General features: G+C 34.5%; 3 protein-coding genes and 2 non-coding genes across 5 annotated transcripts; 2 read left to right on the top strand and 3 right to left on the bottom strand.

Moving 5' to 3' along the window:
• The first annotated feature begins 906 nt into the window (after positions 1-906).
• On the top strand, positions 907-3,850 carry LOC112523357 (ninja-family protein AFP1-like). Its single transcript, XM_025132937.1, has 2 exons — positions 907-1,831; positions 3,264-3,850. The coding sequence occupies exons 1-2, from the start codon at positions 1,138-1,140 to the stop codon at positions 3,638-3,640; spliced, it is 1,071 nt and encodes a 356-aa protein (XP_024988705.1). The 5' UTR covers positions 907-1,137; the 3' UTR covers positions 3,641-3,850.
• A 3,939-nt stretch (positions 3,851-7,789) lies between these two features.
• On the top strand, positions 7,790-7,863 carry TRNAN-GUU. The gene has a single exon. It is a non-coding gene; the product is annotated as a tRNA-Asn (tRNA).
• A 1,409-nt stretch (positions 7,864-9,272) lies between these two features.
• On the bottom strand, positions 9,273-9,344 carry TRNAP-AGG. Its single transcript has one exon. It is a non-coding gene; the product is annotated as a tRNA-Pro (tRNA).
• A 490-nt stretch (positions 9,345-9,834) lies between these two features.
• LOC112522979 (PLASMODESMATA CALLOSE-BINDING PROTEIN 3-like) lies at positions 9,835-13,015 on the bottom strand. Its single transcript, XM_025132359.1, has 4 exons — positions 12,791-13,015; positions 12,213-12,455; positions 12,093-12,126; positions 9,835-10,336 (listed from the first exon to the last, which is right to left on the bottom strand). Exons 1-4 carry the CDS (start codon positions 12,843-12,845, stop codon positions 10,087-10,089), a joined length of 582 nt encoding a protein of 193 aa, XP_024988127.1. The 5' UTR covers positions 12,846-13,015; the 3' UTR covers positions 9,835-10,086.
• A 5,454-nt stretch (positions 13,016-18,469) lies between these two features.
• On the bottom strand, positions 18,470-24,724 carry LOC112522739 (triose phosphate/phosphate translocator, chloroplastic-like). The gene is made up of 12 exons (XM_025132040.1): positions 24,450-24,724; positions 24,275-24,352; positions 23,266-23,331; positions 22,798-22,876; positions 21,123-21,243; positions 20,915-21,010; positions 20,454-20,566; positions 20,011-20,088; positions 19,806-19,922; positions 19,277-19,376; positions 19,059-19,159; positions 18,470-18,614 (listed from the first exon to the last, which is right to left on the bottom strand). The coding sequence occupies exons 1-12, from the start codon at positions 24,722-24,724 to the stop codon at positions 18,591-18,593; spliced, it is 1,248 nt and encodes a 415-aa protein (XP_024987808.1). The 3' UTR covers positions 18,470-18,590.
• Between the last annotated feature and the right edge of the window lie 3,270 nt (positions 24,725-27,994).

The raw sequence follows: 27,994 nt of genomic DNA, 5'->3' as shown, positions 1-27,994 counted from the left end.
TTTTATTATAGTTTTATAATTGGTTTTTAATCAAATATACACTTAAAAAATATGTTTAATTGTAAATTTGTAATTTGATTTTCAATCAAATACACTTAGAAAGCTAGAAATACATTAATTTTTTTTTTTTTGAAAAAAATCAGGCCGGTCCTAGGCCAGGTCTTGTTTTTGGATGAAAACTATAACTGGTTCTTAACCGGCGGTCCCAATCGGTCCCGGGCAAGGCAGGGCTGATCCTAAGTCGGTCCTAGTCCCCGGTTCTCCGCAGGTTACGGGACGGGGCGGGTCCATTTGGCAATCTCTACATAAGTGGCATCTTCATGACTTGTGGACCTAGACAAAAATTACAAATATGCCACTTGCGAATAATAAAAATTATAACGTTTTTTTAGCTACCTCCGCAAATGCGATGACTCCGATCTACCCACAAAGTATAAGTGTTTATCAGATCATTTATCTTATCGGATGAACATGACAAGAGCCGACGATCTTTCCCCGTAAAAGCAATGATAAGGATGGATAATTTTACCCCATAAACATTTAATGAAGAAATTGTTACATACGATATCATGCTAATGGACTACAGTCTTAATCGGTAAAGTAAGTTAGAGGATGTTAACTCTTACCAATAAACACCTACCAGCTAATCGTTTGGGTAAGGCCCCTCAATTTCACAAGTTCCTACACCTCCTCTTGTGGTACCAGGTCACAAGAAAATCTCAAGGACTCATATAGTCAAGTTACAAAGTATAGGTACAATTCCATGAAATTTCTGAAACTTAAAGGAGGTAAATTGAAAAATCTGTCTTCACTCGTGCTATTGTTTCCTTTTCCCCTTTCAACGATGCTCTTGTTGATTTGCTTCATTTCCTCTTCCCCATCTCTAATCATACCATCCAACATTTCCTTTCTCCCACTGTTTCCGGCGATTACTTGTTTTCACTACATCCAGTTCAGCCAATTCGTTCTCCAGTAATTGATTCTTGAAGCAATTTCAATTTCCAAGCTCGAGTGAACGATATGCGGATTATAACCAGTTTTTTCCATCTGGATTTCGTCAAATCGGATCATGGAGTACTTGGATGTCTGTTGAGGAATTGATAGTATTGAAAGAATTGAATCTCGTGTGTGGAGGTTATGGGTGACAGAACGAGCAATGAGATGGAGAATTTGTCTCTGCAAATGAAGAAGAGGTTTTCGAGAGATTTGTTGCAGAGATTTAGGGTGAATACTACATCTACAGGAGATCCGATAGGATCCGACCCGGGAGAAGATACGAGTGATGAGATAGAGCTGAATCTCGGATTGTCGTTAGGTGGACGATTTGGTGTAGACAAGAGTAATAGTAAGTTAGTAAGGTCGTCTTCAATTGCTGCGATTTTGCCGGTGGTAAAGGACGACGACGTTTTGGGGGTTAGCCAAGGGAAAACGGGTCCTGGCGGGTCTTATTCGGGTTTGATCAGAACGTCGTCGTTGCCGGTGGAAACGGAGGAGGAGCGGAGGAAGAGAAAGGAGCTTCAAAGTTTGAGGAGGCTGGCGGCGAAGCGACGGCGATCAGAGAAGCAGAGGAATTTGACGAAGGTTGAAAGGGATGAGTATGTAGCGGCTATGGGCCGGGTGGGGTCGTCGGTAGGACCGTCGCTGGGATCCGGTAACTGGGATTTCGGTGACGTTGAGGGATTGATCGGGAAAGGAGGAACAATGAATAATGGTTCTGGTGGTGGTGCCACCTCCGACGGCAGCGGTGGCGGGTTAACTCAACCGTCATTGCCGGGATCGGTGGAATCACAAGCTTCAAGTATGTCAGAATTTGAGAGCAGACATTTTCAAGGTAATAATATTCCACTGCATTGCTGGATTGTACTTTATGCTGTGTTGTTTGTACTTTAGTGTAAAATATCTGGTAAAGTTAGCAGCATATCTTTGTGTAGATATAACTTTTCAGCAATGGTTAGAAAGTTGAGGAATTGGGAATCCCTAATACCAAAAGCTAACCGGGTAATCATTTATTGTGAACATGACAAGTACCAAAAATCTTATCTAGTAAGTGAGGATGATGACTCTTATTCGGTGATTCGATGTCATTTTGAAGGCCAAAAATCTTAACTGGTAAGGTAAGTGATTGTGGTTACTCTTTTTTGATAAATGCTTACCTTCTTAATGTTGGTAAACGGCCCAAGAATTGATCGTCAAGTTTTCTTCTTGAGTAACGGCCCTTCCACTCGGCACCGTCGGGTCGCTACGGCAGACTTTTGTCCCTGCTCAACGGGTGGGTCTTGCATACAAGCTCACAAGTGACATGGCAGCCAGATAACCATAAGAAGCACTCTTCCATTTGAATATGATAATTTGAATCTAAGGGCTGCTCAATTTAACCAATTTTGACTGCTATTTCATTTCAAGTAGACAAATAGTTATATGGAACGAGAAATATGACTTGAAATCAAGTCTTTCTGCACTTTTTTATTATTATATAATAAAGCAAAATACTAACAACGTCTAACCCGGATACTGCTGAACCAATGATCATTTGGTGTCTTTTTGCACTTACGGCCGAAGTGTCGGCTTCTGTCAAAGATTCTACTTTGCTTCAACTTTTTAAGGTCCAAGCAAACAACTTTTGAATCCACAAAAAGATATCGATACATGTTCTCTAAAGTGTTTGCAGAAATCTCGTACCTACATTGATGTATACGTAACAGTAACTAAAAGTTCAGGTCTTGATGTGTGATTATATTCGAGATAATGTCACATGTAATAGGTCAGGAGGTCATGGATTTCATTAAAATCTCATTTAAGGTTAGATACAGGGTCTTAAGCTCAACGCCCCTGGTTCAAAATAGTCTGCTTCCGTAATTGAGCTAAATAGCTACTGGGATAGATTCTTTTGATTTGGTTTATGTGTTGGATTTCGTCAATTCTCTTCTGTACTAGCAACAAAGGCTTAAGAGTTGTTTGGTTGGTTTTATATTAAGTCTTGTATGGATAAAGCTTTTGTGTGAATTAATATGTCTGTATAGGTTGGAAACATTTTTGATTGGGAGGGGTTTTCATAGATAGAAGGAGCGTGTTGAAAAATATTTGGAAAAAAAACTTGACTTCTTGCATAAAGCTCTCCTTAGAAGCTTACTGGATAAGTCACTTTCTATATCATTAAACCACTACCAAACAGTCATCCATAGCTGACCGAATAAGCTGTTAGTCCCATTAAGCTCATTAAGCTACTAACAAATGGACCCTTACTATGATCATTATTCTTTCAGGATCCAGCACTGAAGGCGAAACGAGTGTGCAATCTGGGCAAGAAGGAAGCAAGCAGGATGACAGCAGATCGAAAGTGGTGAACCCTGCGGTCCAAACTTCAAGACCCAAGACAGAAAATCCATCAAATAACAAAGGGAAAGAGATGAGATCGAATATGGTCGACATGCCATGCGTTTTCACACAAGGAGACAGTCCTAGTGGCAGAAGAATTGAAGGTATCCTGTATAAATACGGGAAAGGTGAAGAAGTGAAAATAATGTGTGTTTGCCATGGGAGTTTTCTGTCGCCAGCTGAGTTCGTGAAGCATGCTGGTGGCACGGACGTCCTCCATCCATTGAAGCATATAGTTGTAAACCCTAATTCTTCTTATTTGTAATGATGGACTAGTGTGTTCTGTCATCATCCCCTTGAAGAATTCAAGCAAGGGACGCAAACCTATCTAAGAGATGAAGTAGATTATTTTGCTAGTCTTTTCATTTATATTCTTCCTTCTTGTTGGTTCTTTTGGCAGGAGACTAGTGTGTATCAAGTAGTAGCAGTGCCCTACATACCTTATTTTCGGGTGGGATATACTGGGTTTGTTTAGTTATCTGTTACTCTCATATCTTTAATATGCAAGGAGGAACAAAAATTTGCTCAAGTTGGATGAAAATCATAAATGAACAAGAGGTACTTACAACCTGCTACATCATTTACCTCCAATCTCCATTTTGGTTTTCTGGGTTCATCTTGGTCCTCATCCAGAATGGCACCCACAATCACATCTGTCATCAATCTGCCATAGAACAATTCTGGGCCTTATGGAAATAAGTTGAAAGCTTCTTCTGCTTGAAAAAACACTAGTGAAAAGTTGAAATTTTATTGACATCAGGCATCAAAAGAAACAGGAACTTCTAACATGTGATGTCCAACTAGATTTTCTTAGCGGCAATGGCAAGTACATGACCATGAGCGAGAGCAGGTAAAACGAGGTCTATAGCTGCAACCTTGTTTAGAAGCCAGCTTTGGAACTTTCGCATCCAGCTTCTTAGGCGCAGCAGCACTCGTAGGTGCACTTGCTTCCATACTGCAATGAACCAAAGTGAACATATCGCTTCAATATACACAATTGAACAAGAAACTGTTTACTGAAGCTTTATGAATGAGAAACTTACGCAGGAGATGAACAATTTTTTACTGGTTTTCCCTTCAAACAGCTCATGCTTGTCCAGCAACTATTCCAACATGACCACTTTGGAAGGTTGCATGACCACTTTGGCAAGTTACAGGAGCCACAATCACCCGATGACCAACAAAACCTCTTTCTGTCACACAAAGTAGAGGTGCTTCTCTTTATCAAAAAGAAAAAAGTAGAGATACTTCACCTCTGCGGGCTACTTAGGTGTAAGAAAGTGAAACACATTTTAGAAGCTTAGACTCTGAGCCTATTCTGAAAAGGAGATGAACTGTTTCTCTTTTTCCTGTGCACAACTCCGCAGATCCAAATTTTGTATGAGCACCTCATAACAGCAATTAAGACAGTTGGGATGCCGTTCTTTACGGGGGCAGTACTCTGACAAGATGGGATAGGAAAAAAACAGAATCCTGGTAATGATTGTGAATGTAGGCAGACTGTTGAACCACATAAATACCAGGTTTACATTCCCTACAGCACTTGTATGTGCTTGTTGATCCCTACGATAGTGCCCTCTATTAACTAATCTAATACACTCTAGTAAACTAGTAATCAAGTCCACTTTCAAAGGAGGGGTATGATTGGAATGCAAGTAGATATCCATAAGAGCATTTCGTTGGACAGTTGCTAGAAAATGAAAGAAACATTAATAAGTAATTTAACTTTCAAACAATCATTCTTGGTTTTTGTTGCAAACCAACCATAGTAGCAATAGAACAGTATAGCTTGTCAGACAAGTAATTCGGTGAAAGTGAGAAACTAGGAAAAAAACGAAAAGAAAGCCCCATCTTTCTTGGCACTACTTGTCCAAAATTGCTCATTCAAAAAGGTACGTAGCGAAAGAATGATGGTCTGCTTGCAACTAAAGTAAAGGCAATTGTTCAACAAGTTAATAACTCTTGAATAAGTTTCATGGGATCAAATATGTAGCTTACTTTGGTTTGGCAGCAGCTTTATTGTCGAGCTCACTGGAGTTGAGATTGGGTAAAGGAGATGGTTGCCATTGATGACCTTGAAAAGCCACTTCGTCTGCATGATGTTCAACTTGAGTTTTCCACCGAACAACCTTCTGGGGCTCATCTAAACTAGACTTTGGAACTTCCAATTTAGATGGGGTTTCCACTTGTAAACTATCCACATCACTTTCCCCACCCATCGGACTAGAATGTGCCCTGAAACTCATCAGATCACCAGATTCCATTAGTTCCCCAGATGCATCTCCAGCAAATAAACAGGCATGGTCGAGTGTCAAACTATTGGTAAGACCAATGCTAAAAAGTGACTCGTTGGAAACAGAACTCCATTCCAATGACGTGGAACATCTATTAGTGAAAACAGCCGATGGAGTCCTGTCATGCTCAAATTCAAGATCTTCAGCTCTTTCCATTACTTGGATGGAAGGAGATTGCGTGAAGAACTCGCTATGTGACATAGATTCCTGGGTGCTGTTTGAAACTGTTGATGATATTGCATCAGAAGAACGACTGGTAGATTCTGATTTAGTAGAGATTTCATCTCTAATGGGTGATAGAGCAGTATTCCGATGTTTAGGAGAAACAATAGGGGTAGTGGACCTGGAGAGCGGCTCTGGATCCATTTGGTTTGAATCTACTCAACAGCCGTCCGGTTTTGATTTAACATGTGGAAAAGGAGGAATCACAGAACTTCTGCGCAAAGATTATCATCATTCAAATCAGCGTCTGAAATTCTTCCTTTTCCATGACAATGACCAGGATCCGGTCTGAAAACATGACAAGCTAAACTGAGTTTCACCATACTAGTTATGAAACCATAAGATACAATATTCATCTCTTTCTTGCATAAGAACAGGAAACAGACTGTGTAACGATATCAAGGACACATGCATAGAATCTCACTAGTGAACAAAAACTTACAACCTACATTTGAGTTCTATGTGCACAACCTTTAGTTGTATAGTAGTAGTTACTTCAAAATGGATTTGTGTACAAAGGGATGTAATTGTTTCGTAAAAAGTGTAAATATTGATGGGCTCTCATGCACAAGAGTTCAGCCAAAAGTTTGATCCTAGTATCAACAGTCGTTTTGACCACAATATTAAAAAATCACCAAACAACGCTTTGAAGCGATACAAGTATAGGTTTTTGTTTTAATATCATCCAAATCATTGTTCTATGTTGTCAACTATTCTTGGATTAACTCCCAGCAGATACTAATAGATCATGGGTGATTATAAGATAATCTTTTGACAATAAGAAGTCTTATGCCAATCTCGGGGGTTGCTCCAGAAGAGATTTTAGATTATCTCACATGACATCTTAACCCCTTGCGAGTAAGCGAGCGAGAGATACAGAGAAAGAACTCATATATTCAAACAAAAAAATGGATCATGTTGAGGTAACATATTAACCTTTCAAAATACTATGTCCACCATATCTAAATACCTGAAAATTGCAGCTGTACATATAAATAAAGCCTCCCTTATTTAAACAAACACGCATCCTATGAAACCTCATGACAACATGTGTTATTTTATGAAGCTAAGAAGTCCATGGAAGTTAATAGTTAATACTTATCTTCCCTGATTTTGTTTCTTATCAATGATCCAGATTCCAGTCTTAATAATGCAGTGGAATCCTTTACTACTCATTTTCCAGCATTTACAAGTAACTAAACATCACAGTTTGGTTAGCTTATTTAATTTGAACAACAAAAAAAGATGAAGTATCATCAAATCTTCAAAAGATCATATACAAGTGACCAATCGATAGCAACATTTCATGGTCATTAGAAACTCTAATCATTTTAGGATTCTCACACTATCTACAAATTCCCTAAATTTCATCAATACCAACGACATTACAGCATCAGAAATCGAAAATAGAACTCAAATGGAGCTGTATATCACAGTTCACCTCCTCAAAACTCATTCAAAAATCCTTTCCAATTTCATAGCAGAAACCGCACAGAAATCAATCTCAATCGTATACCAAAACTTAAATCCAACACATTCACATCGAACAACGTGCAGTCGAATTAGATACACAGATCACAATAATATAAGTTGCGGAATTACCTCAAGTGGAGCTGCCTATCGAATACGAATTTGTGAAATATATTCCCCTTTGAATTGTGCGGGGATGACGAAGAGGGGGCAATGAAAAAAGAAGAAAAATTAGGGTTTTTAGGGTTTCATAACATCAAAGATCGAAAGGCTTACCGATATTTTCGTGAGGTTTCTGTTTTTTGAGTACAGCAACAGATTTCAGATTCCAACTCCGTCGACTTCCCTTTCGCGCCATCATGCGAAATGCCTTTCCTCACGCTCTTTGCACGTGACTTTATATCGAATTTTGAAGTAAATAACCAAGTGCTGGAATAGCTCAGTTGGTTAGAGCGTGTAGCTGTTAACCACAAGGTCGGAGGTTCAACCCCTCCTTCTAGCGATTTATATATAAATTTTTAATCATTTTTTAATGATAAAAAAATGAAAAAAAACAATAATTTTAACTTAAAAATTGTTATTAAAATCGATTACGCTCGAAATTACTCAATTTTGTCAACTTTTTTGTTAAAAAGATTCGTAAAACACTTATCAAATTTTTATAAGTCAGAATTATTTAACTTTTTCAAAAACTTTTTATTACCGGTTTAGCACCGGTATAAGTTGTTTATCCAAACACTCAAAAGTGTTTATTACCGATGTCATACCAGAATAAGTCAATAAGTTGTTTTTATAAGCAATCACAAACATCCCCTAAAACATAAAATCCTTACGTTCTCGTTTGGTTTGAAGGAATGAAATGAATTTCGAGGGATTTGTATTTTAAATGAATTCCAATCCCTTGTTTGTTTGTTAGATTGCCCGGATTTGAAATCTTTAGGGTTTAATTGAAATCATTCAAACATAGAATTTTGAAATCCTTAAGTTTTCGTTTGGTTTGAAAGAATGAAATGAATTTCAGAGGATTTGAATATTAAATTAATTCCATACATTTGTTTGTTTGTTGGATTGTCCAGATTTGAAATCATAAAATTTAATTTAAATATTTCAAACATAGGATTTTGAAATTCTTAAGGAGTGCTCGGGATTTTGTGGCATTGTATGCAATAAGGTTTTAAAAAATGTTAAAAACATTTGTTTTGTAATAATCGATTAATAAAAATGTAATTCAATTATTTTTATAATTATTTATAATTTTTACTATAAATTATTTATAAATAATGAAATCTAGTTTCATTCTAAATCCTACAAACCAAAATCTATTCCAACCCAAATCCCTTCAAATCCAAATCCCTAAAAAAAACCTGCAAACCAGACGGACCTTTAAATTAATATTTTTATACTTGTGTAAATTAAAAATCAATCACATATATAGTTATAGGCGAATTTTCTAGTGAGAAAGAAACTTATGATGAAAAGCGTAAGAAGAGATCTTTATCTTTGATCACTTTCATTCCCACCCATAACTTACGCTTTAGAAGAAAATTAATCTGATGCATATCAGGACACCTCATAAGTATTGATATTCAATTATCATTAATATAATAACGAAGATCTCCTTTTACACTCCAATTGTGTCACCACTTTAAAAAAAATTAGGTTCCTTCTTGTCTCGAAAGACCCTCGCTCTAAAGGGTGTCCAAGATTCCCCACTGTTGCCACCGCAAGAGTCCAGGCCTCGATCGTTTTGTTCGGGAATTTTCTATTTGGCACACCTTAATTTTATTTAAAAAATATTTTAAGTATAAAACAAAAATATATATATAACCCAAGACCCAACAAAACCATAGGATGGTTACATAAAAACCGGCCGGTTTAGTTGATAGTGTATAAAAACATAATTAAATAAAGGGGGCATTCCGAGAATTGAACTCGGGACCTCTCGCACCCTAAGCGAGAATCATACCACTAGACCAAATGCCCAGAGATGTTATGTGGTGCCTCAGTTTTTTATAAGTATGCATTATCCTGATTAATTTTTTTGGTTTAATAAATAATATATTTTTAAAATAAAAAAATGTAATTCTAATTTGTTGATTAGAAGTAGATCGACAAATAAAAACCAAGAGTAATTTCTTATTTTTATGCCATTTATCAAACACTTATCTTGGTAAGTGGTTACCGGTTCAATTACTTTACCGGGTGAACTTACATAACAAGAATCGAGAATCTTACCTTGTGAGATAGAAAACAAAATTCAAAGTCTTACCCAATAAGTGATTGTGATGACTCTTATCCGGTAAACGCTTACCAAGTTATGAACGCTTACCATTAATTTATTTGATGGCCGAAAATGCAACTCATAAAGTGAGAGCAGTGATTCTTGTCGGTACACACCAACCCAAACAAAAACTCAAATCAGTGTAATAAATATTCATATTTAATGTAATTTATTTTGAAAAACGATTACTAATTTACCCAGTAAACTACTGATTTTGTAACATTTAAGAACGTAAATGCATGCATTAAATGTTGTACACCATTGCATAACTACAAGTACCAAGCATTCAAACAGAGATAAAGCTGATAGAAAAGTAGTTGGCTCTTAGATATACAACAGGCTGAATCTACTACTACTATGAAATTGATAAAATACAACCAATAGGTCGCAATTCAGATTACAACCTAAAACGTGGCCAAATGTCGTCCGTAGATATATAAAACCTTAGATCACCCTCGACCATATCAAGCCTGAAACCAAAATGGTTAGTACCATGAACCCGCTTGTGATCTGGTGTGCACCCGAGCTATCGTTGATTCCCGTTGTTCCTGAAGGAGCAAGTCCACCAAACGATGGGTTCGTATTGATCCCGGTCCCTGTACCGGTGCTGGTGCCCGTTCCAGTTCCGGTACTAGTCCCGGTTCCGGTTGAACCTGGTGGCGCGATGGTTGGGTTTGTTGGAGTTGAAGTACCACTGCAAAAGAGTTGTAATCAAATACCTAAAATACTGAATTCATGAATGCAGTTCACAACTTGGTCTTAATGGTCTCATCTCAAAACCAATTGGTCGTGCTTTAGAAACCTAAAATTGAGTAGGGAATCGGGAGATCACTTACAGAGTGACATCTGACATTGATAAAAGTATAGACATGTTATTCATTATGAATGTTGTAACATATTCATCGTGAATGCGTTATTCATCACCTCAATATTCATCATAAATGTATGTTATCATGAGGGACACTTGGCACACCGTAGGCGGTTCCGGCATGCCTAATCAATTTTTTTTTGATTAACCTGGATATCCAACCCGCTATGCGAGCCGATAAATCCCAGGGCGACCACCTGCTTTGCAGATAGCCCGGAGTCCCCGCATTTGAACCTCCGTGGCCACAAGGGGATTTTTATTCCTCTTTGGATTCGAACTCGGAACCTCCTGGTACTTTTGACCTTTGGAGTCAAGCTCAAACCAATCAGACATCACCTTTGTGGTTCCTAATCAATTTTCTGTTCTTACTTGTGGAATATCCTCTCATCTCTCTCTATATATAGAGAGAAAGAGGGTTCAAACAAGAACAAGAACCAAATAGAAGAATACGAAAACGGCCAAATCACACATAAGCCTGTGTGTATGGCCTGTGGGCCTAAGTCACGTGAATCACATATGATTAGACCGTTTTCTTGTTCTCTTATTTGTTTACGGTTCACGTATGAACCTCGCTCTATATATGTGTGTGTATATATAGAGGTGGTTTCAAATACAACCCATGTAATTCCTACAGAACATAATCAATGCTTATATTAGGAAACAGTCGAGATATTTATTGACAAATTATCCTGATCCATTAATTATGATTGATATATATATATATATATATATATATATATATATACATACATAGAGAGAGAAATTGTTTCAAATACAACCCGTCGTATTTATACAACCAATACAACCCAATAAATCGAGATATTTATGGAAATGATGAGAGTTCATTTACTATAATTTGAATATTTATGAAAGATGAATATGGTTCATTAATTATGATCAATACTTTATATTAGGAAACAATCAAAACTTTTACGAAATCACATATTCATCAAATTAAATGGACGGTTGAGATTGAGTTATATTGGTTGTACAAATATATATATATATATATATATATAGAGAGAGAGAGAGAGAGTTTGTTTCAAATACAACCTGTTGCATTTGTACAACCAATGCAACCCAATAAATTGAGATATTTATGGAAATGATGAGAGTTCATTTATTATGATTTGAATATTTATGGAAGATGAATATGGTTCATTAATTACGATCAATACTTTGTATTAAAAAAAATCAAAACTTCTATGAAATCACATGTTTAATCAAATGAAATGGACGGTTGAGATTGGGTTGTATCGGTTACACAAATGTCCTGGGTTGTATAATAACCAACTCTCTCTTTCTCTCTCTCTCTCTCTATATATATATATGCAAGATGATAAGATGCAAGATGAACGGCTAAGATTGATTTGTTGATACCACACATGTTGATTTAACCCTAATAATTCTGAAATCATTCTCAAGTTTCACCAACACACCAAGAACACACACACCCACCAAAAGGCATCATATTCTCACTCCATTACCCAAAGTTTGAAATCTTAAAGATCCAAGTTGATATTTTAAAAATGGAGATGACTAAAACCACAAGATCTACTAACAATGCTTTCAAGAAACACACCTTGCAGTTCCAGAAAAGCAAGCAGAAGATGCCCCTGTAAATTACCATCATCAACAAGAAAAAATCAACAACAGCTAATAAAGATGATAACTTTCAGAAAGGGTAGGATTGTAAATTCACCAGATGGAGGTGATGTGACCACAGTGGCTGTGCCTGAGAAGACACAGTTTATTGGAGTTTGGCCTTTCTTCTGGAAATAGCTGTTAACAGCATAGTTGCAATGGTCTTTGACAGTATTAGGGTTAAAACATGGACCATTTTGATTGATCTGACCACAATCAGCTCCAGCTCCACAAGCATAATCTATGTTCTTTTGAAGAACTGAATCACTCACTCCAGTGTTGCACACACAGTAAGATGCACCTGGTTTTCCAACATCAAAGAAGCTGTTAATTTAAACCCCAAAACCAAAATCTAAGAGAAACCCATTTGAGAAAACCCAAAAATACAGAAACCCATTTGAGAAAATCCAAAAAGAACAGAAACCCATTTGAGAAAATCCAAAAATACAGAAACCCATTTGAGAACATCCAAAAATACAGAAACCCATTTGAGAACCAAGAGGATAACCAGAGAAAGAGCAAGAACAGCCATGATCTTGGCCAAAATGGTAAAAGAAGAAAAAAAAAGTGTTGATTATTATCTAGAACAGAAAACCCATTTGAAAAGAAAAGCAAAATGGGAGAACTTGATCTTACTTGAAGAGCCAGCCATGGCAAAGATGATGAGCATAGGAAGAGCAAGAACAGACATGATTGAAGCCAAATTGGTAAAGGTGATTGGTGATGAAAGTGTATGATTAAAAAGGTATCAATACCGATCTTGAAATGCAAAGGGAAAAGGGAAAGGGAAAGGAAAAGAAAGAGAGATGGAGATGTGGTGAACCAAGATTTGATTGAAAGACAAATAATACGAGAACCAGTGACGGTGGGGAGGGTGGGTGAGTGGGGTGGCAGGCAGGCTATATGGTCACAACTTTATATTCTGTGTATTAAACAGATCCAGATATTTTTACTACCCAAATTTTTGGGTCGTTTAAAATTGCTTATATAGTATGATATCGGTAATAAATATTTTTAAATGTTTGGATAAACAGTTTATATCGGTGTCAAATTGATAATAAGAAGTTTTTAAAAAAGTTAAATCATTCTAATTTATAATAAGTTGATAAAGACTTTTATAGAAAAAACATAAGCTGTTTCAAATAAATAATTTCAAACACCACCTATAAATTTTGTGTCCACGTGGCTTGTCGAATATAGCATGTTATGTTTCTACCGATGATATTTGCGGTTTATAAAAATGTTTGGTTTTGATCTCTTATTCTAACGGTTGTTAAAAAACTTCATTAATGAATGCATTTTCATCTAATCAAAAATCTCAGGGATAAAAACCGCAGATCGGTTCTGATTAGGTAGAAAGAAAAAATCGATAAAATGACAAAAATGTTCATCATTTAAAAGAATTTTCTAACAGTCATTGAAAAAAGCCATCAAATCTGAATTTTCTTGTAAATCGCGATAATTATCTTGTAATTTCAAAACAATAAAGATAAAAAGTGTTATTTTCAACAAACCATAAAGACCAAGTTTACAGTTTACTTATATATGTTACATATTGAAATAAATTGTCGACATTTCTTTTATTAACCTGGATATCTAACCCGACTAATCTCAGGGAGACCACCTGCTTTGTGGATAACTCGGAGTCACCGTATTTGAACATCCATAACTGCAAGAAGATTTTTATTTCTCCTTTGATTTGAACCTGACACCTCCATACATTTTAACCTTTAGAGGCAAATTCAAACCAATCAATCACCACTCTTGTGGTTAGTGTCGACATTTTTAAAAGCAAAATGTCATATTTTTCTATTATATTTTTAATTATTAGTTAAAACAAGAAATTCATTTTTATTATTAAAGATAAAATCATCATTTAATTAATTAAAATAAATAATAATTCCATATTTTTTTTATGAAAGTTTATTTTAAATAGAAAAAAATATAACAATAAATTGTTTGAGATTTAACATTTTTTATTTTACAATAAGTACTTTCATATGCTGATTTTAATATAAATCCGTTAATATTTAAAGACAATTAATTTTAAAATTTATTTTTGTGTTTATTATAATATAATTAAAAGCTGTTTTGTTTATTACTGCAAGTACATAAAACAGTGGAATCAGAAAAGGAGAAAAAATTATATATGAAATTCTCAACGTCTTTAAACTCACCTCCATGGTCAAAGTTAACTCATGTTGGTTAACTTAACCCAAACCATCACCTCCTGTTTTTCCCTTTTCTTTCTCTCAACCCACATTCATTTATGATCCAATTTTTAGAATTGTTTTATTTTAATGACATTTATTTTCAAATTAAAAAAAAAAGAAAAAAAATATTCACGTAAATTATGGGAAAAAATTTATCTAAAAATCGAGTTTACGAAGATGCGTAAGTAAAACATTTGCCTAAAATTTGGTTAAAATGGAAATTCAATTAAAAAATGACTAAAAAATGAATATGGTTAGAGATTGATTAGTTTGGTCAATTTTCCTAAATAAATTATTTATATGATTTAGGGGTTGTTTGACGGTTGTTAAATAATTTAATGCAAAATAATTAAGAGACTCTCATGATATAGTGCAAAATGAAATATAATTATTTAGTAATTGTCTAGAATGAAATTAGGGCGCTGAATGGTTAAGGGGGACCCATAATATAAAATCATTCAGAGGGTTTTGGAATCTTTAAGAAACAGATTTTTTTTTGTCAAACAAAATTCAACTTTTAACGATTTAAAAATTGTCTCTTAATGTAAATATTAAGAGGTAAATAAACAACCTTAATCATTTGAGAATCTTATATATTGTGATAACTATTATCATAAGGTATTGTTTAACATGATTTTTTTTTCCATCTAAGACTATAGTTTAATATATTAATTAACTTACATTTGTCGTACAATGTGTTTGTTTCATATGTATTTAGTTCACAATGTGAAACTTTTTAGTTGTATTTTTTGTTTCCCAAGTACATAAAAATGTTTACATGTGAAACAAATATATATGTAAAACAAACAAATTGTGAAACAAATATACGTGAATTAATACACTGAAGAAATGGTTGCAGTAAGATGATGAATTAATACACTGAAGAAATGGTTGCAGTAAGATGATGAAAGATTATGTGAAACAGCAGATGATGCACAGGTTTAGGGAAAGGTGGCAAGAGTGGTTACGTAAGACATAAAAGAATTGGTTGCAGTAGCGTCAACAAAATTATTCAAATAGAAAGAAGCACAAAAATCTGGCAAAGGGTCATCAGTACTGAGGATCTCCCGTAATCTTAGATAGGTCGTCTAGGGGTATAAACGATGGCAGACGTGACGAGTTTGGCAACGTCTAGGGGTATGGGAGAGGTGGCAACAATGATTGATATGAGTGTTGAATGTGTTGTGGTTGGCAGGGTTTGTAATTTGGATGAGAGGGGAGTATTGTGAGAGTGAGGCCATAACAAGCGTTAGAAGTAGTTGTTTAAACCCCTTTACGTGCTAGTAACGTGATGAGTATTTCAGTCATTTTCCAAAAAAATTACATTTTTTACTGAAGTATTTAGAACTTCTGTACAAACAGTTGCAATCCAAAAAATAAAATAAAAAAATAAATTACATCATTATTTATTCGAGTTCAAGATTTATTTTCCTAGCACAACAATTTTATCCTCAGGTAGGGGCGAAGGCACATGGAATGATACGGTGGCACCGCACATGACAACGTTTCATGGTTTTGTCATAAGGGAAAAATTACGTTTATAAAGGGTGTCATCATATTGATTTATTGGGTGTCATCAATTAGTTTTTTTGAAACTGAAATGTTAACACAAGACTTTAATGGTTGAGATGGTAAACGTTTATGTCTTTGTCCTCGTGACTTTGGTTCATCCTCCATGTGAAGGCACATAACAGACTTTATAATCTCCGTTAGAATCAGGGACTAAATCTGCAATGAGATATAAACTACAAGGTTATTACTGTTTGAAACTTTAGGGACTAAAACTACCACATGTACGATTTTGTATATTACGATGGGTGAGGGTCCCACAGGTTTTGTATATTTTTGATGTGAGGTCATAATTATAGCCTCTTTTTCTTGGTTTTGTGGGGGATCGCTGCTCAATTTTATTGATCGACATGTTAAATATTATGATTTTTTTAACTATGGATGTTTAAATCAGTTTATATACATCTTAATTAATATTATTTTTATTGAATGTTTTTATAAATAAAATTTATAGGTTCTTAAAAGAACTACCATTAAAGAGAATTTTTATAAGAATCTGTAGTTTTTTTAAGAACCTGATATATATATATATATATATGAGTTATTATACAACCATTTACATTTATACAATCAATATAATTTAATCTCAATCATCTATTTAATTTGATGAATATGTGATTTCATAAAAAAATTGATTGTTTCATAATATAAAGTATTGATTATAATTAATGAACTTCAGTCATCTTCCATAAATATTTAAATCATAATAAACGAACTCTCATCATTTTCATAAATATCTCAATTAATTGGGTTATATTGATTGTACAAATGAATATAGTTGCATTTAAAATATACCCTATATATACATATCAAGTTGAATACGATTCGTAATTTTGTATATATTTTAGCACACTTAAAGAATGCACCTTATTCTTCTACAATCCCTTTTCCAAAAGTCAGTTTTCATATTACTTTATGTACATATGAATTCCTAAAGGTGTTGGTTTCCCATTCATGCATCTAGTATTCAAAACATCTCTCTTTCTCTATATAGACTTTATATATATATATATATATATATATATATATAGAGGTGTAGTTCAAACGAAAACACCTTCATTTTACGAAAACGCAAATACATTCTTATCACATATGATAATACACATGAGGAGACCTGGTAGTATGCGGACGATGTGTCCTGCAACTTAGATCGCACCAAAGATCATATGCGTCTCTGATTTAGTTTATCATGTGATGGATTATTATATACCATCAATATAATACCTTTATCACATATAATAATACACGTGAAAGGGCTTATTGGTGTAAGGGCGACTTGACCCGCAACCTAGATCGCGTCAAAGTTCATCCGCGTCTTTGATTCAGTATCACATGTAAAATATCCCACATGATTATCTATAGGTGTTCTCACGTTCTTGTAACGAAGTTTGTCTCGTTTGAATCGTTTCTTATATATATACATATAGACAACAAGTTATATGAGAATAAGAGTTAAGATGAAAAAGTATAAGAAGAGATTTGTACCCTTAATCACTTTTAATCCCAAAACAAATCATGAATGACACTTTAAAAGGGAATCGATTTAATGGTTCTTTTCAATCATGATTGATCTAAGGATGGAGATCCCTTCTTATCATTCACACTATAGCTACCATTCTCACCAGAAACCAACAATATATATGTATATATAATTTAAAAATATTAAAAATTACGAGAACATGACATCAAATTTCGTGTGTTCATCTCATCAAATGCAATGTAATTAACATATTAAATGAAAGGTTATAAATCGATTAAATGTGTTAGACGTAAATTTGATATTAAACAAAAAATGGTATTGGAATGTTTTATTCTATAAAATACCACATAATTATTATATGTGATATCATTGTCATGTATTGATTCACATATGAATTCTAACATCATATTTTTATTCATTATCAAGTGTGATTAGTCTATAAGACCACATTCTTTATAAATGATAATACAATTATCATAAACAATAAAGTTTACAATCAGATGTAAGTAATAAAGGATTATGCATTTGTGATAACTAATACAATTGTTGTATATAATTATGATTGAATCACATGTGAATCATGTGATTATAAATAGTATATCGTTTTTCTTTATATGTTTATTCATATAATATGTGATTCTAAAGTGTACCCCATTGTTTTCTACCATGACAGGTGTTTTGAAGTTAAAGCAATCACAATCATTACAACTATGATTCCTATTTTATTTCTTGTCAATAAAGTTATGAAAAATGAAAAATCCCGATTGGTTTGAGTTTGGTTCTAAAGGTTAAAAGTGTCTGAAGGCTTCGGGTTTAAATCCAAGGAAAAATAAAAATCCTTTTGTGGCCATGGAGATTCAAATACGGTTACTCCAAGCAACATATAATCATCTTGAGATTAGTCTGCTCGCATCACACGTTGGACACTCAGGTTAATAAAAAAATAAAACCCATTTAGGGTTTCACCATGCATACTTTCACAATCAAGAACAACAACTTGAAAATCCTTTTGCCACGTTGCTTATTTGCCCCCACTATACTATGATCCATCCAACTATTCAAGAAATTACAACATAAAAATCAAGAAAGATGAAAGTTTCAAAACAATTTGAATGCTTCATCCCCACAGAAATATGGCAATTTTCTGTTTAATTTGTCTGTAAACATGCATCTTCTAGGCCTCCTTTTGTGCAGTCTTCTGAAATAATTCGATAAATTTTCGAGTTTGATTACAAAAAAAGAGGAATACAAGAGTATCTCCAACAGATTCTACAAAATGGCGAAAATAGAGATTATGGGCAAATTTTTTCGTTTTAATAGGTTCTCCAAAATCGAGAAAGTACGAGAGAGTGTGAAATCTTCAAATTGGAAAACTCCGGAAAATGATTACAACAAAAGAGGAATTTTTTTTATTATATTCCCACCAATAATAAAACGATACTAAATGTTTGTGAGAGATAAATAATATTTTAGTATATGTATAAAGTAATTTAATAATATAATTAATATTGTAATATCGAAAATAAAGAATGTTGAATATAATTTTTTTGGAGATTTTGAATTTTGATTCTTTATTTTCGAGAAATTATGAAAAATATGTCGGATATGCTCTGATTATAGAAATGGAGGTAACGATTCTTACTCTTTTTTTCTCTTCAAGGTTGGCTTTGATCAAGGAGTAGATCGCAACACCAGCAATCGCGATTGCGGTACCAATTCCGGTTTGAGTTGAGATCCTATTGCCTACGATGGTTTACGTTCTTGAAAGTATTAGAAAAATGAACGAAAAGCTCCAGGTTTTCAAGTGAATGTTGGGTGTTTGTAGCATATGTATATATATATATATATATATATAATTACCGAACACAATGATGGAGAAACCGATCACGAAAACACGCTTCAATACGTTTCCGACAGCATGAGTGAGCGGGGCGACCCTTTCCAGAGTGTTGGTAGCAACCTTGATACACAGGGATACACGTAAATAATTAGCCATATGACAAATCACCAAGAACCTAAGAGCATCTCCGACAAGTATGCTATATTTCTTTATCTTCTCCCAAATTTTTGGGTCCGCTCCAAAAATGGTTGTCTTTTTTTTTTTTATTAACCTGGATATCCAACCCGCTATGCGAGCCAACTAATCCCAGGGCAACCACCTGCTTTGCAGATAACCCGGAGACACCGCATTTGAACCTCCGTGGCCACAAGGGGATTTTTATTCCTCCTTGGATTTGAATCTGAGACCTCCTGGTACTTTTGACCTTTGGAGCCAAGCTCAAACCAATCAGGCATTACCCTTGTGGTTAGTTATTTTCGTGATTAAGCCAACGGAAAATGATGTTTGATTTGGTTAATTGACGTTGAAAATGCAGGATTCGCGGTTCACCTGGTTGTATAGATGATAGAACATCCCGATCCAAAACAAATCGGACACAAACTTAACCATGCCAACTTTGGCTATCGCATCGCTGAATCCATACCGCATTAACTTGGGTCCTTCAATCTGATAGAAAAATCAAGAAATCTTGAAAATCAAAGTGACTAAGAAGAAACCGAAAAGAAGAAGAATACAAGTGATGAAGTTATCTTACAAGTATTGCTGGTGGGAGGCAAAACAAGAGAGCGATTATCGAAATGTAAGCATACACATTTGTGCTGTCCATGCCCGTCTGCCAGTCAAAACCGAAACAAACTAACCCATTTGAGATTGCTTTATATATACACACACACATGTATATATATATAGAGAGAGGGGTTCAGGGGAAAACCCCACAAAAATGAAAAACCGAGGAACACCAGATAACCATTCATGCGGATGGTATGACATGTGTATACAAGTAATTGAGGTTGTTTCTTGGTTTTTATGCACGTGTGCATGTTATGCACACACATGCACTGTGCATCCCAACCAGATGAAAGGTTACCAGGTTCTTCCTCAGTTTTTCATTTTATTAATGACGAATATGTGTGTGTGAATGTGCGCATGCACGCATATCTAATTCACTGCTTAAATTTGTCAAAAGATCGATCTTACCATGGCTTTCTTAGAATAGATGCTTCTATAAGTGAAAGAAATGTTAGAAATCATCGCGCTTGTGAACCCAAGCCAGTTGAAAGAAAGTTCGGTCAATGAGGCCATTGATACACCTACATACACGAGCCATAACGCCATTAAAATCACTAGTTTTAGGATGGAAAGTCGGTTTCTTCTCATCAAACCAGTCTTTCGGGATACGGGCTTGTGAAAATAAGAGAAAGAAAAGGAAAATTTGAAGCTCAACTGACACGGGTTAATCATACGAGAACCACAGAAATGTTACAAACCCGTGAAAACCAATTTCATTGTATTGTTTCACGTGCTCTTTTTTCATTGAAGGCTAGAATTTAAGGTACTCTTTGACAACATCAAACTTTTTGTGTATTTTTTGTTTCACAATATGAAACAATACTGTATATTTCACAATGTATAAGTTAGGGAAATAGTAAAAGATTTACCTATGACAACAGGGGCCAATGACATCCATAGTGAAAGGGGAATCTGGTGGCCTAAAACAAACTGAGAAGCTGCAGCACTGAAGAATGGCTCCAAAGCTGTTTACACCACTAAAAATATAAGTACCACACCAACTCAGACTTCCCGAGTCATTCGAGTGAGTTGACTCGGCAAAACACATCACTGAGTCAAGTTAACTCGATCCGTTACCTTTGATGGTATGTGTAAAAGACACGGCGACGGCAGCAAAGGAGACGTTGGACATAACATGTCCAAGAGCATGACAAGCTGCGACAGGTGTAAGGACTCCCAAGAGATCCTTGTTGATCGGCTGGAATTAACATGAAAAGATATAATAAATGCGTTTGAAGTTTATATACGGCAAAACTGACACACAATATTCAACTTTCATAATTATTTGAGTAAATTACATGATTGATTTATGTCGTTTACACAAAATCATAGTGTGTGTCTCTAAATTAAAATAATTATGGAATACTTCCATGTGGTTTACATTTTCACACGCCTTTGGTCCCTTTGTTCTAACACCGTTAGATGATTTTGTTAACTCAGGTAGTTTAGAGGGGTAGTTTAGTCATCTTGGTCATTTAATTTATTTTTTATTTTCTATTAAAACAATATGGACCAAGAAATGTAATTTAATCTATTTTCTGTTAAACCCACGTGGACATCAAATACATAGGTGGGTTGTTAACTTGTTATACAATCTTACAACCAAATTAGAAGCGTCCGTTTGATCATCAACGGTTACCATTTGATCTGTTGTAACTATCCTTAATTTAAAAAAAAAAAAAACCAATGGACACTGGATAGTGGGTTGCATAGCTTGTGTGTGTGTGTATGTATGCTTTTGTGTGTGTATCTCTATATAGAGGGGGATTTAAAAACAACCCCTCTAAGTTATACAACCGATGCAACCTACCTATCTACCGTCCCTCCTTTTTTTTTAAATTAAAGATAATTACAACAGATTAAATGATAACCGTTTACGTGTGCAGATATAGTGTTTGTATGTAAATATTAATAAAAGAGATAAGGGAGTGAAAGAGGTGGGCTCAAAGTTTAATAGATTACATTTTTTGGTCCCTATAATTTTAATAGAAAACAAAAAAAATATGAAATGACTAAATTGCCCTTCTAGTTAACCTGCTTAACAAAATCATCTAAAGGTGGTAGGAGAAAGGGGTCAAAGACGTGTGAAAATGTAAACCACGAGGATGTTTCTCATAATTATTTTGATTTAGTGACGTACAGTGTGATTTTGTGTAAACGACAAGGACCAATCATGTAATTTACTCTAATCATTTATATACTACAAAACTTAGACAGAGTCTTTAACTTTCTTAATATTTAGAGTAAATTACCTTTTTTGTCCTAGTGATTTGTTAAAAATTGTGATTTTCGTTCTCGTGGTTGAGAAATCCTCGTTTTCGTCCCTATAGTTTGTAATTCAGTGTTATTTTCGTCTTTATGATTTACAGTTTATTGTTGATTTGGTCTCTATGGTTCACAATTCTCTATTGTTTTGGTTCATTATACTTAAAGGTGGGAGTTTAGTCCAGGGACAAAAATAACAATAAATTGCAAACCGTAGGAACTAAAATTGCAATTTCTAAACCACAAGGACAACAATGGAAATTATCAACAAACCACAGGGACGAAAATCATAATTTACTTAAATATTTATATACCGGAAAACTCACACGCAACTTTCAACTTTGATGAGACTTGAACCCCTGACCTTCATAAATGTTAGGTCACTGGGGTACAACTAGACTAATGACCCTTTGATAGAAAGATAATGGCATTGGATCAAGTACATTGTGCAAAAAAGATTGTACAATGAAAACAGAAAGAAACTCACCGCACGTTTAGGAAGACCGATGGACCAACTGATGAGACAGTATGTGACACCAACAAGAAGATGAACAACTGAAACAAAGCTGAAAATTGAAGAAATGTATCTTGTAATCCTGACCATATAATTTAAGACGTACCAAAAATATGAGTACCAGATACTTACATTTATTCAAAATTAAAAAAGAATGAGGTACTCCCTCCGTCCTAAAATAAGTGTCCACAATAAAAAAGACACACAGTTTTAGAAATATGTAATTATTACACATTTTAATCAACAAAATGACAGTTTTGCCCTTAACTCATAGAGAGAGAAACTTCCTCCTCCTCGTAATTAAGAAGGTAGAATTAAAAAGTAGACATTACTTTTAAAATGAACATTTATTTTAAAACAAACTAAATTAATATTGTAGACACTTATTTTAAGACAATAAAAATAGTAATATGAACAATTAAAATGGTTTGGTAAACTTACTAAGGATATGGGAAGTAATTGTAGACCTTCTTGTTGAGTATGTTGAATATAACATTCAAAAAGTACCTACATAAACAAATTTGGAAAAACCCATTATAATATCAATGATAATGTGATTGTAATCGTCCTGAAATTAGTCGGCTCGCATAGCGGGTTGAATATTCAGGTTAATAAAAAAAAACTTTATTATAATATCAATGATAATGTGACTGTAGTCCATACAAATAAAAAGTGTAAATACATCTGATTTCAAAATACATATTACATAATTAAAATAGTCTAAGATTACTAAAAATATTACGTAAACTAGTGGTCTGATAAGTCAAAACCGTAAACTGCACAACATAGTACGGTTTGGTAAAAATGCAAGCTGCACCACAAAAGTTCTAAATCGTATTTTACAGTGAGGCGTTGTACGAACGGTTTGTACAGTTTGACGGTTTGGACGAACACCCATAGGACCATTTCAGGAGGTCAAAATTTCAAACCTCACCGGCCATCAATGACTCAGTGAGTAACGTTCGTGAATTGGTTGAACCGGTTAAGCCAAAGCTTGTTAAAGAACCTTCGGTTAAGCCTAAAGCCCGTTTAAAAAGCGGATTCAAAACCGGTTAAGCCCAAGCCCAATCCCAATTAGACCCAATAACCATAAATTCTGGTCTAATAACTAACCCAAGACTGAAATTCATTTATAGTCCCTATAGTTTGGTGATTTTAACGAATCTCGTTCTTATTTTAAAAAATTAACAAAACATGCCCTAATGGTAGCATCTTTTAACAAGTTACATCCTTATGGTTGTCTTTTTTAACCGGTTCGATTCATGTGGTTGCAGTTTTTTAACGAGATGAGACCCCGAATGAATTGACAAGTAAGGTTTTGCAGTTACATTAGAAACCTAGCTCGTTGCAAAAATTCGACCACAACGATCCGGCATGTAAAAATTTCAATTAAATAGGGACAAAAATGTAATTTCACTCGTAACCCCATATAATGCAATGATTAGCTTACCAAGTAAAGAAAAAGAATCCGGTAACAAGAGCTGGGTATCTCTCAGCAAAGCTCTTGGGAGCCTCAGTTAATGCCGACCTGTTGTGAATTTACAAATATACCCTTCGTTAAACAATTTTCCGACGGTTTCTCCTTTTCTTTTTCAAAATTTTAACGACGAAATTCGAACACAAACCCCTCGATTTCCCGATCACCACCATCCGCCGATGCTGCGGCTTTTACCACCGGAATTTCAACGGAGCACCGAGGTCTCAGTAGTTGATTCCAACCGCAGTATCTCAATTGCTTACCGGAGAATTCAACTGGTCTCTTCTCCGACGAGTTCCTAGCTGAAAGAAAAACCGGTTGACTTGTACGTAGAGCTAAAGTAGGTGAGATTCTGCTTGAGAAATTGCTAATGTTCGACGGTTTTGCAGGAAGGAGAGATAAATGAGACATCAATGAAGCCATGATTGTTGTAAACAGAATTAGAAATCGGAAGTTCGGTTCTGATTAGGGCTAAATTGAGCCCTAGAACTGTGAACGAAACAGAGGATCAAAAGGGGGTTTTGGAGAATGATATATTTTGTGATCGATGAGACAAAAGAAGAAGAGCTGTTTGATTAAACGATGGAATCGAGGTCGGTTATCGGGGATTAATGGCGGATAAAGCAGAGAGAGATGAAAATCGAGTTGTTATTTTGTCTGAATCAACAGAACAAAAATTTGAAATGAATTTGAAAATGGGATTTTGGGGGTTATTTGTTTGTTGGTGAAAATATAACCAACATCATTGACTAAATTAATACTTTTAAGGGTTTATTGGGGTTTCTACGAAAACAATAATTAAATAAGAGAATAAGGGGTTGTTTGGAAGTTATTGAATGATTTGGTGCAAAACGATTAAGTGGTCAGAATGGTTAAGAGTCTCTCATGATATAGTGCAAAATGAAATATAATTCTTTGGTAATTGTTTACAATGAAAATATGGCGCTTAATGGTTAAGGGAGGTTCATGATACAAAATCATTCAGAGGGTTTTAGAATCATTAAGAGACAAACTTTTTTTTGCCAAACAAGATTCACATTTTAACAATTCAAATATTGTCTCTTAATGGAACTATTAAGAGGTAAACAAACAACCTCTAAGAAAACGGTTGAATTACATGTGATTTTACATTAAAGTCATGAGTAAAATCATATGTGATTCACCCGACTTTGATAGAGACCGAGGTCGTGGGCCACGTTGCCCTACACACCCTTACGTTTACTATTAATGTAAACTCACATGTGATTTTGTACATCATATAGTCGTTTTTGTATTCTTTTATTTTATTACTGTTTTCGTATGAACCTCCATCTATTGACAAAGGTTATGAACCAATTATATGAATTGAAATTATAAGTTTCGGTTTCTGATTGAATAAACAATTAAAATATTATAGCAGTTTTTTATAATAAAGGTTATAAAAAACGGCAATAGAATTGGTTTTGTGATTGTTTAACGTCTTACAAAACATATGTTTGCAATTTATAATACATTGGGTCCCTACTTCTAATACTGTTAAAAAAAATTCAATTAAATAGATTAAGCAGAAGAGAATTTTAGATTTTTAGTCATTCTAAAAAAATTCTATTAAAAACAACAGAGACCAAACATGTAATTTTGTATGTATTATATCATATATGTTCATTACCAGAGTTTAAGTTAAGAATATACTTCTGCCTTCTGAATTAAAGCGAGCTATTTGAAACAACAGAGACCAAACATGATATATTAAAGCGAGTTTAAGTTTAAGATATTGTTTCACATATATTTGTTTTATAATATGATATTTTCATACGTATTTATTTCACATTGTGAAACTTTTTTTTCGTATATTTTTTGTTTCACTGGGTGAATATAAAAAAAGTCTCGCATAGATTTTTTTTCCACCATGTAAACACAAACATATGTGAAACAATAGCTAAAATGATATATTTTTTTTATGAAAAAAGATAAGGTAAAAAAATATTTTTATACCGGTTTTCTCAGGTTTGTAACCTTTTATTGACTCTCATTTGATTATTGTTATATATATATATATATATAGAGAGAGAGAGAGAGAGAGAGAGATAGAGATATGATAGACTTGGGATCATGTGAGACCAATCTGTTTTCGTAAGACCGGTGATACCATCTTTTTACACTTGAAACTTCACAGTAAAATAATGTGATTGTAACATTCACAGTATAAAATATGTTTTTAGCCGAATTCCACCATTTTAAGGGATTTTCTTTCAATTTTTTAGTTGATATCTGTTGTATTTTATAATTTTTTACTAAAAGTTGATATATATGAGAATCGGTTAAATGTATTGATGTTGATGGGATTCTGGTTGAGCCTTCCAAGTCCGCCCCAAATCTGTTAGGAATTTTATATATGTTTATTTTTTGAATATAAGTTTTTTTTTATAGGGAGGGGGGAGACCCCTCCAGATCAAGGCAAAAAAACACTAAAACGCTAAAAGCAGACAACAACGCGCTCGGGTGGGAGAAAACCTCAACCACCAGAATAACCAAGGCACCCGAGGGGAAAGAAAGAGGAAGACAGAAAAGAAGAAAGAAGAGAAGAGAGGAAACAGAGAGAAAGAAGAAAGGGGAAGGAAGAGAAAGAGAGAGGGAGAGAGAGAGGAAGAAGGGGAGAGAGAATAAGAAGTCAACCACAAGGGAAGGACCCAGTCAAGCCGAATATAAGTTTTAATAAGTTATTTAAATATTCAATTGACATGCCTCATTTATTTTAAAAACAATACGATTATTTTAACATTTTAGCCTATTTTACATTAAATTTATTAAAAATACTCTACATTGTTAAGCGCTTATCGGTTCAATTACCTTACCGAATGAACATAACAAAGACCAAAAATCTTAGCGGTTAAGAGGAAAGTCAAGGATCGAGAGTCTTACCCTATAAATTAGATCGGTGATTCTTACCCCGGTAAGTGCTTACCGAGCTATAAATGTTTACCATCAATCCATTCTGATGGTCGAAAATATTATCCCGTAAGATAAATAGAAGTAGTGACTCTTGCTGGTAAGAATGTACCCAACAAGTATTTGGTAAACGGCCTCTGAGTTTCTTAACAGATTGATTAAAAAACAAATTGTTGAATAATAAAATTTAATGAACATTTTATTCCAATTAATAATTGAATAAAAAATGAAAAAAGAATCATAATGTTTGGTGGAAAGGCCAACGATAGCTTTCAATTTTAGTTTGATGTCATGACTCACGAGGCAAGGCATGACATCTTACATTTGCAATTAACTCCCACAACCACCCATTTTTATTTCTATTTTTAGAATTTATTATTTTTCTAAGGACAAAACGGTACCATTAAAAAAACACGAGGATTACAAGGAAAAAGACATCAAAAACGACGAAATACGTGAGATACAGAAAAAACCAAACTTGATGAAACAATACCAACTAAACCAAAACAAAGAGAAACCAAAAAATGACTAAAAACAGAGAGGCCGAGGACTCTTGAAACGAGAACCGGACAGTCTAGTAGCACCCAGAACCAACAAGGAGCAATCCAACGACGACGATACCTGACGGACCAACGACACCAAGAACCAAGAAAATGTGAACTTCTTGAAGTGCGTCGAGATCCACTGAAACGATAACAATTGGACTTCAAAAAAACGATCAACAGGGGTTGCAAAATGAGAAAACCTTGTTATTTCGATGTCTCC

Source organism: Cynara cardunculus, assembly GCF_001531365.2.
Source record: "Cynara cardunculus var. scolymus isolate 2C chromosome LG 12, CcrdV1, whole genome shotgun sequence".
NCBI lineage: Eukaryota > Viridiplantae > Streptophyta > Magnoliopsida > Asterales > Asteraceae > Cynara > Cynara cardunculus.
Note: the sequence above shows the minus strand (reverse complement) of the source record. Positions and strands in the feature narration are given on the sequence as shown.

What these genes read in the sequence shown, in the direction of transcription:
- LOC112522739 (XM_025132040.1), bottom strand. Translation starts at nt 24,724, where the DNA reads ATGGCTTCATTGATGTCTCATTTATCTCTCCTTCCTGCAAAACCGTCG. An exon ending in TCTATCATCTATACAACCAG is followed by an intron (nt 19,377 to 19,805) that starts GTGAACCGCGAA and finishes CTGTGTATCAAG; the next exon opens with GTTGCTACCAACACTCTGGA. An exon ending in ACCTTGAAGAGAAAAAAAGA is followed by an intron (nt 18,615 to 19,058) that starts GTAAGAATCGTT and finishes GAATTATTTCAG; the next exon opens with AAGACTGCACAAAAGGAGGC.
- LOC112523357 (XM_025132937.1), top strand. Translation starts at nt 1,138, where the DNA reads ATGGGTGACAGAACGAGCAATGAGATGGAGAATTTGTCTCTGCAAATG. An exon ending in TGAGAGCAGACATTTTCAAG is followed by an intron (nt 1,832 to 3,263) that starts GTAATAATATTC and finishes TTATTCTTTCAG; the next exon opens with GATCCAGCACTGAAGGCGAA.
- LOC112522979 (XM_025132359.1), bottom strand. Translation starts at nt 12,845, where the DNA reads ATGTCTGTTCTTGCTCTTCCTATGCTCATCATCTTTGCCATGGCTGGC. An exon ending in TGCCATGGCTGGCTCTTCAA is followed by an intron (nt 12,456 to 12,790) that starts GTAAGATCAAGT and finishes TTGGAAAACCAG; the next exon opens with GTGCATCTTACTGTGTGTGC. An exon ending in GGTCACATCACCTCCATCTG is followed by an intron (nt 12,127 to 12,212) that starts GTGAATTTACAA and finishes GGTAATTTACAG; the next exon opens with GGGCATCTTCTGCTTGCTTT.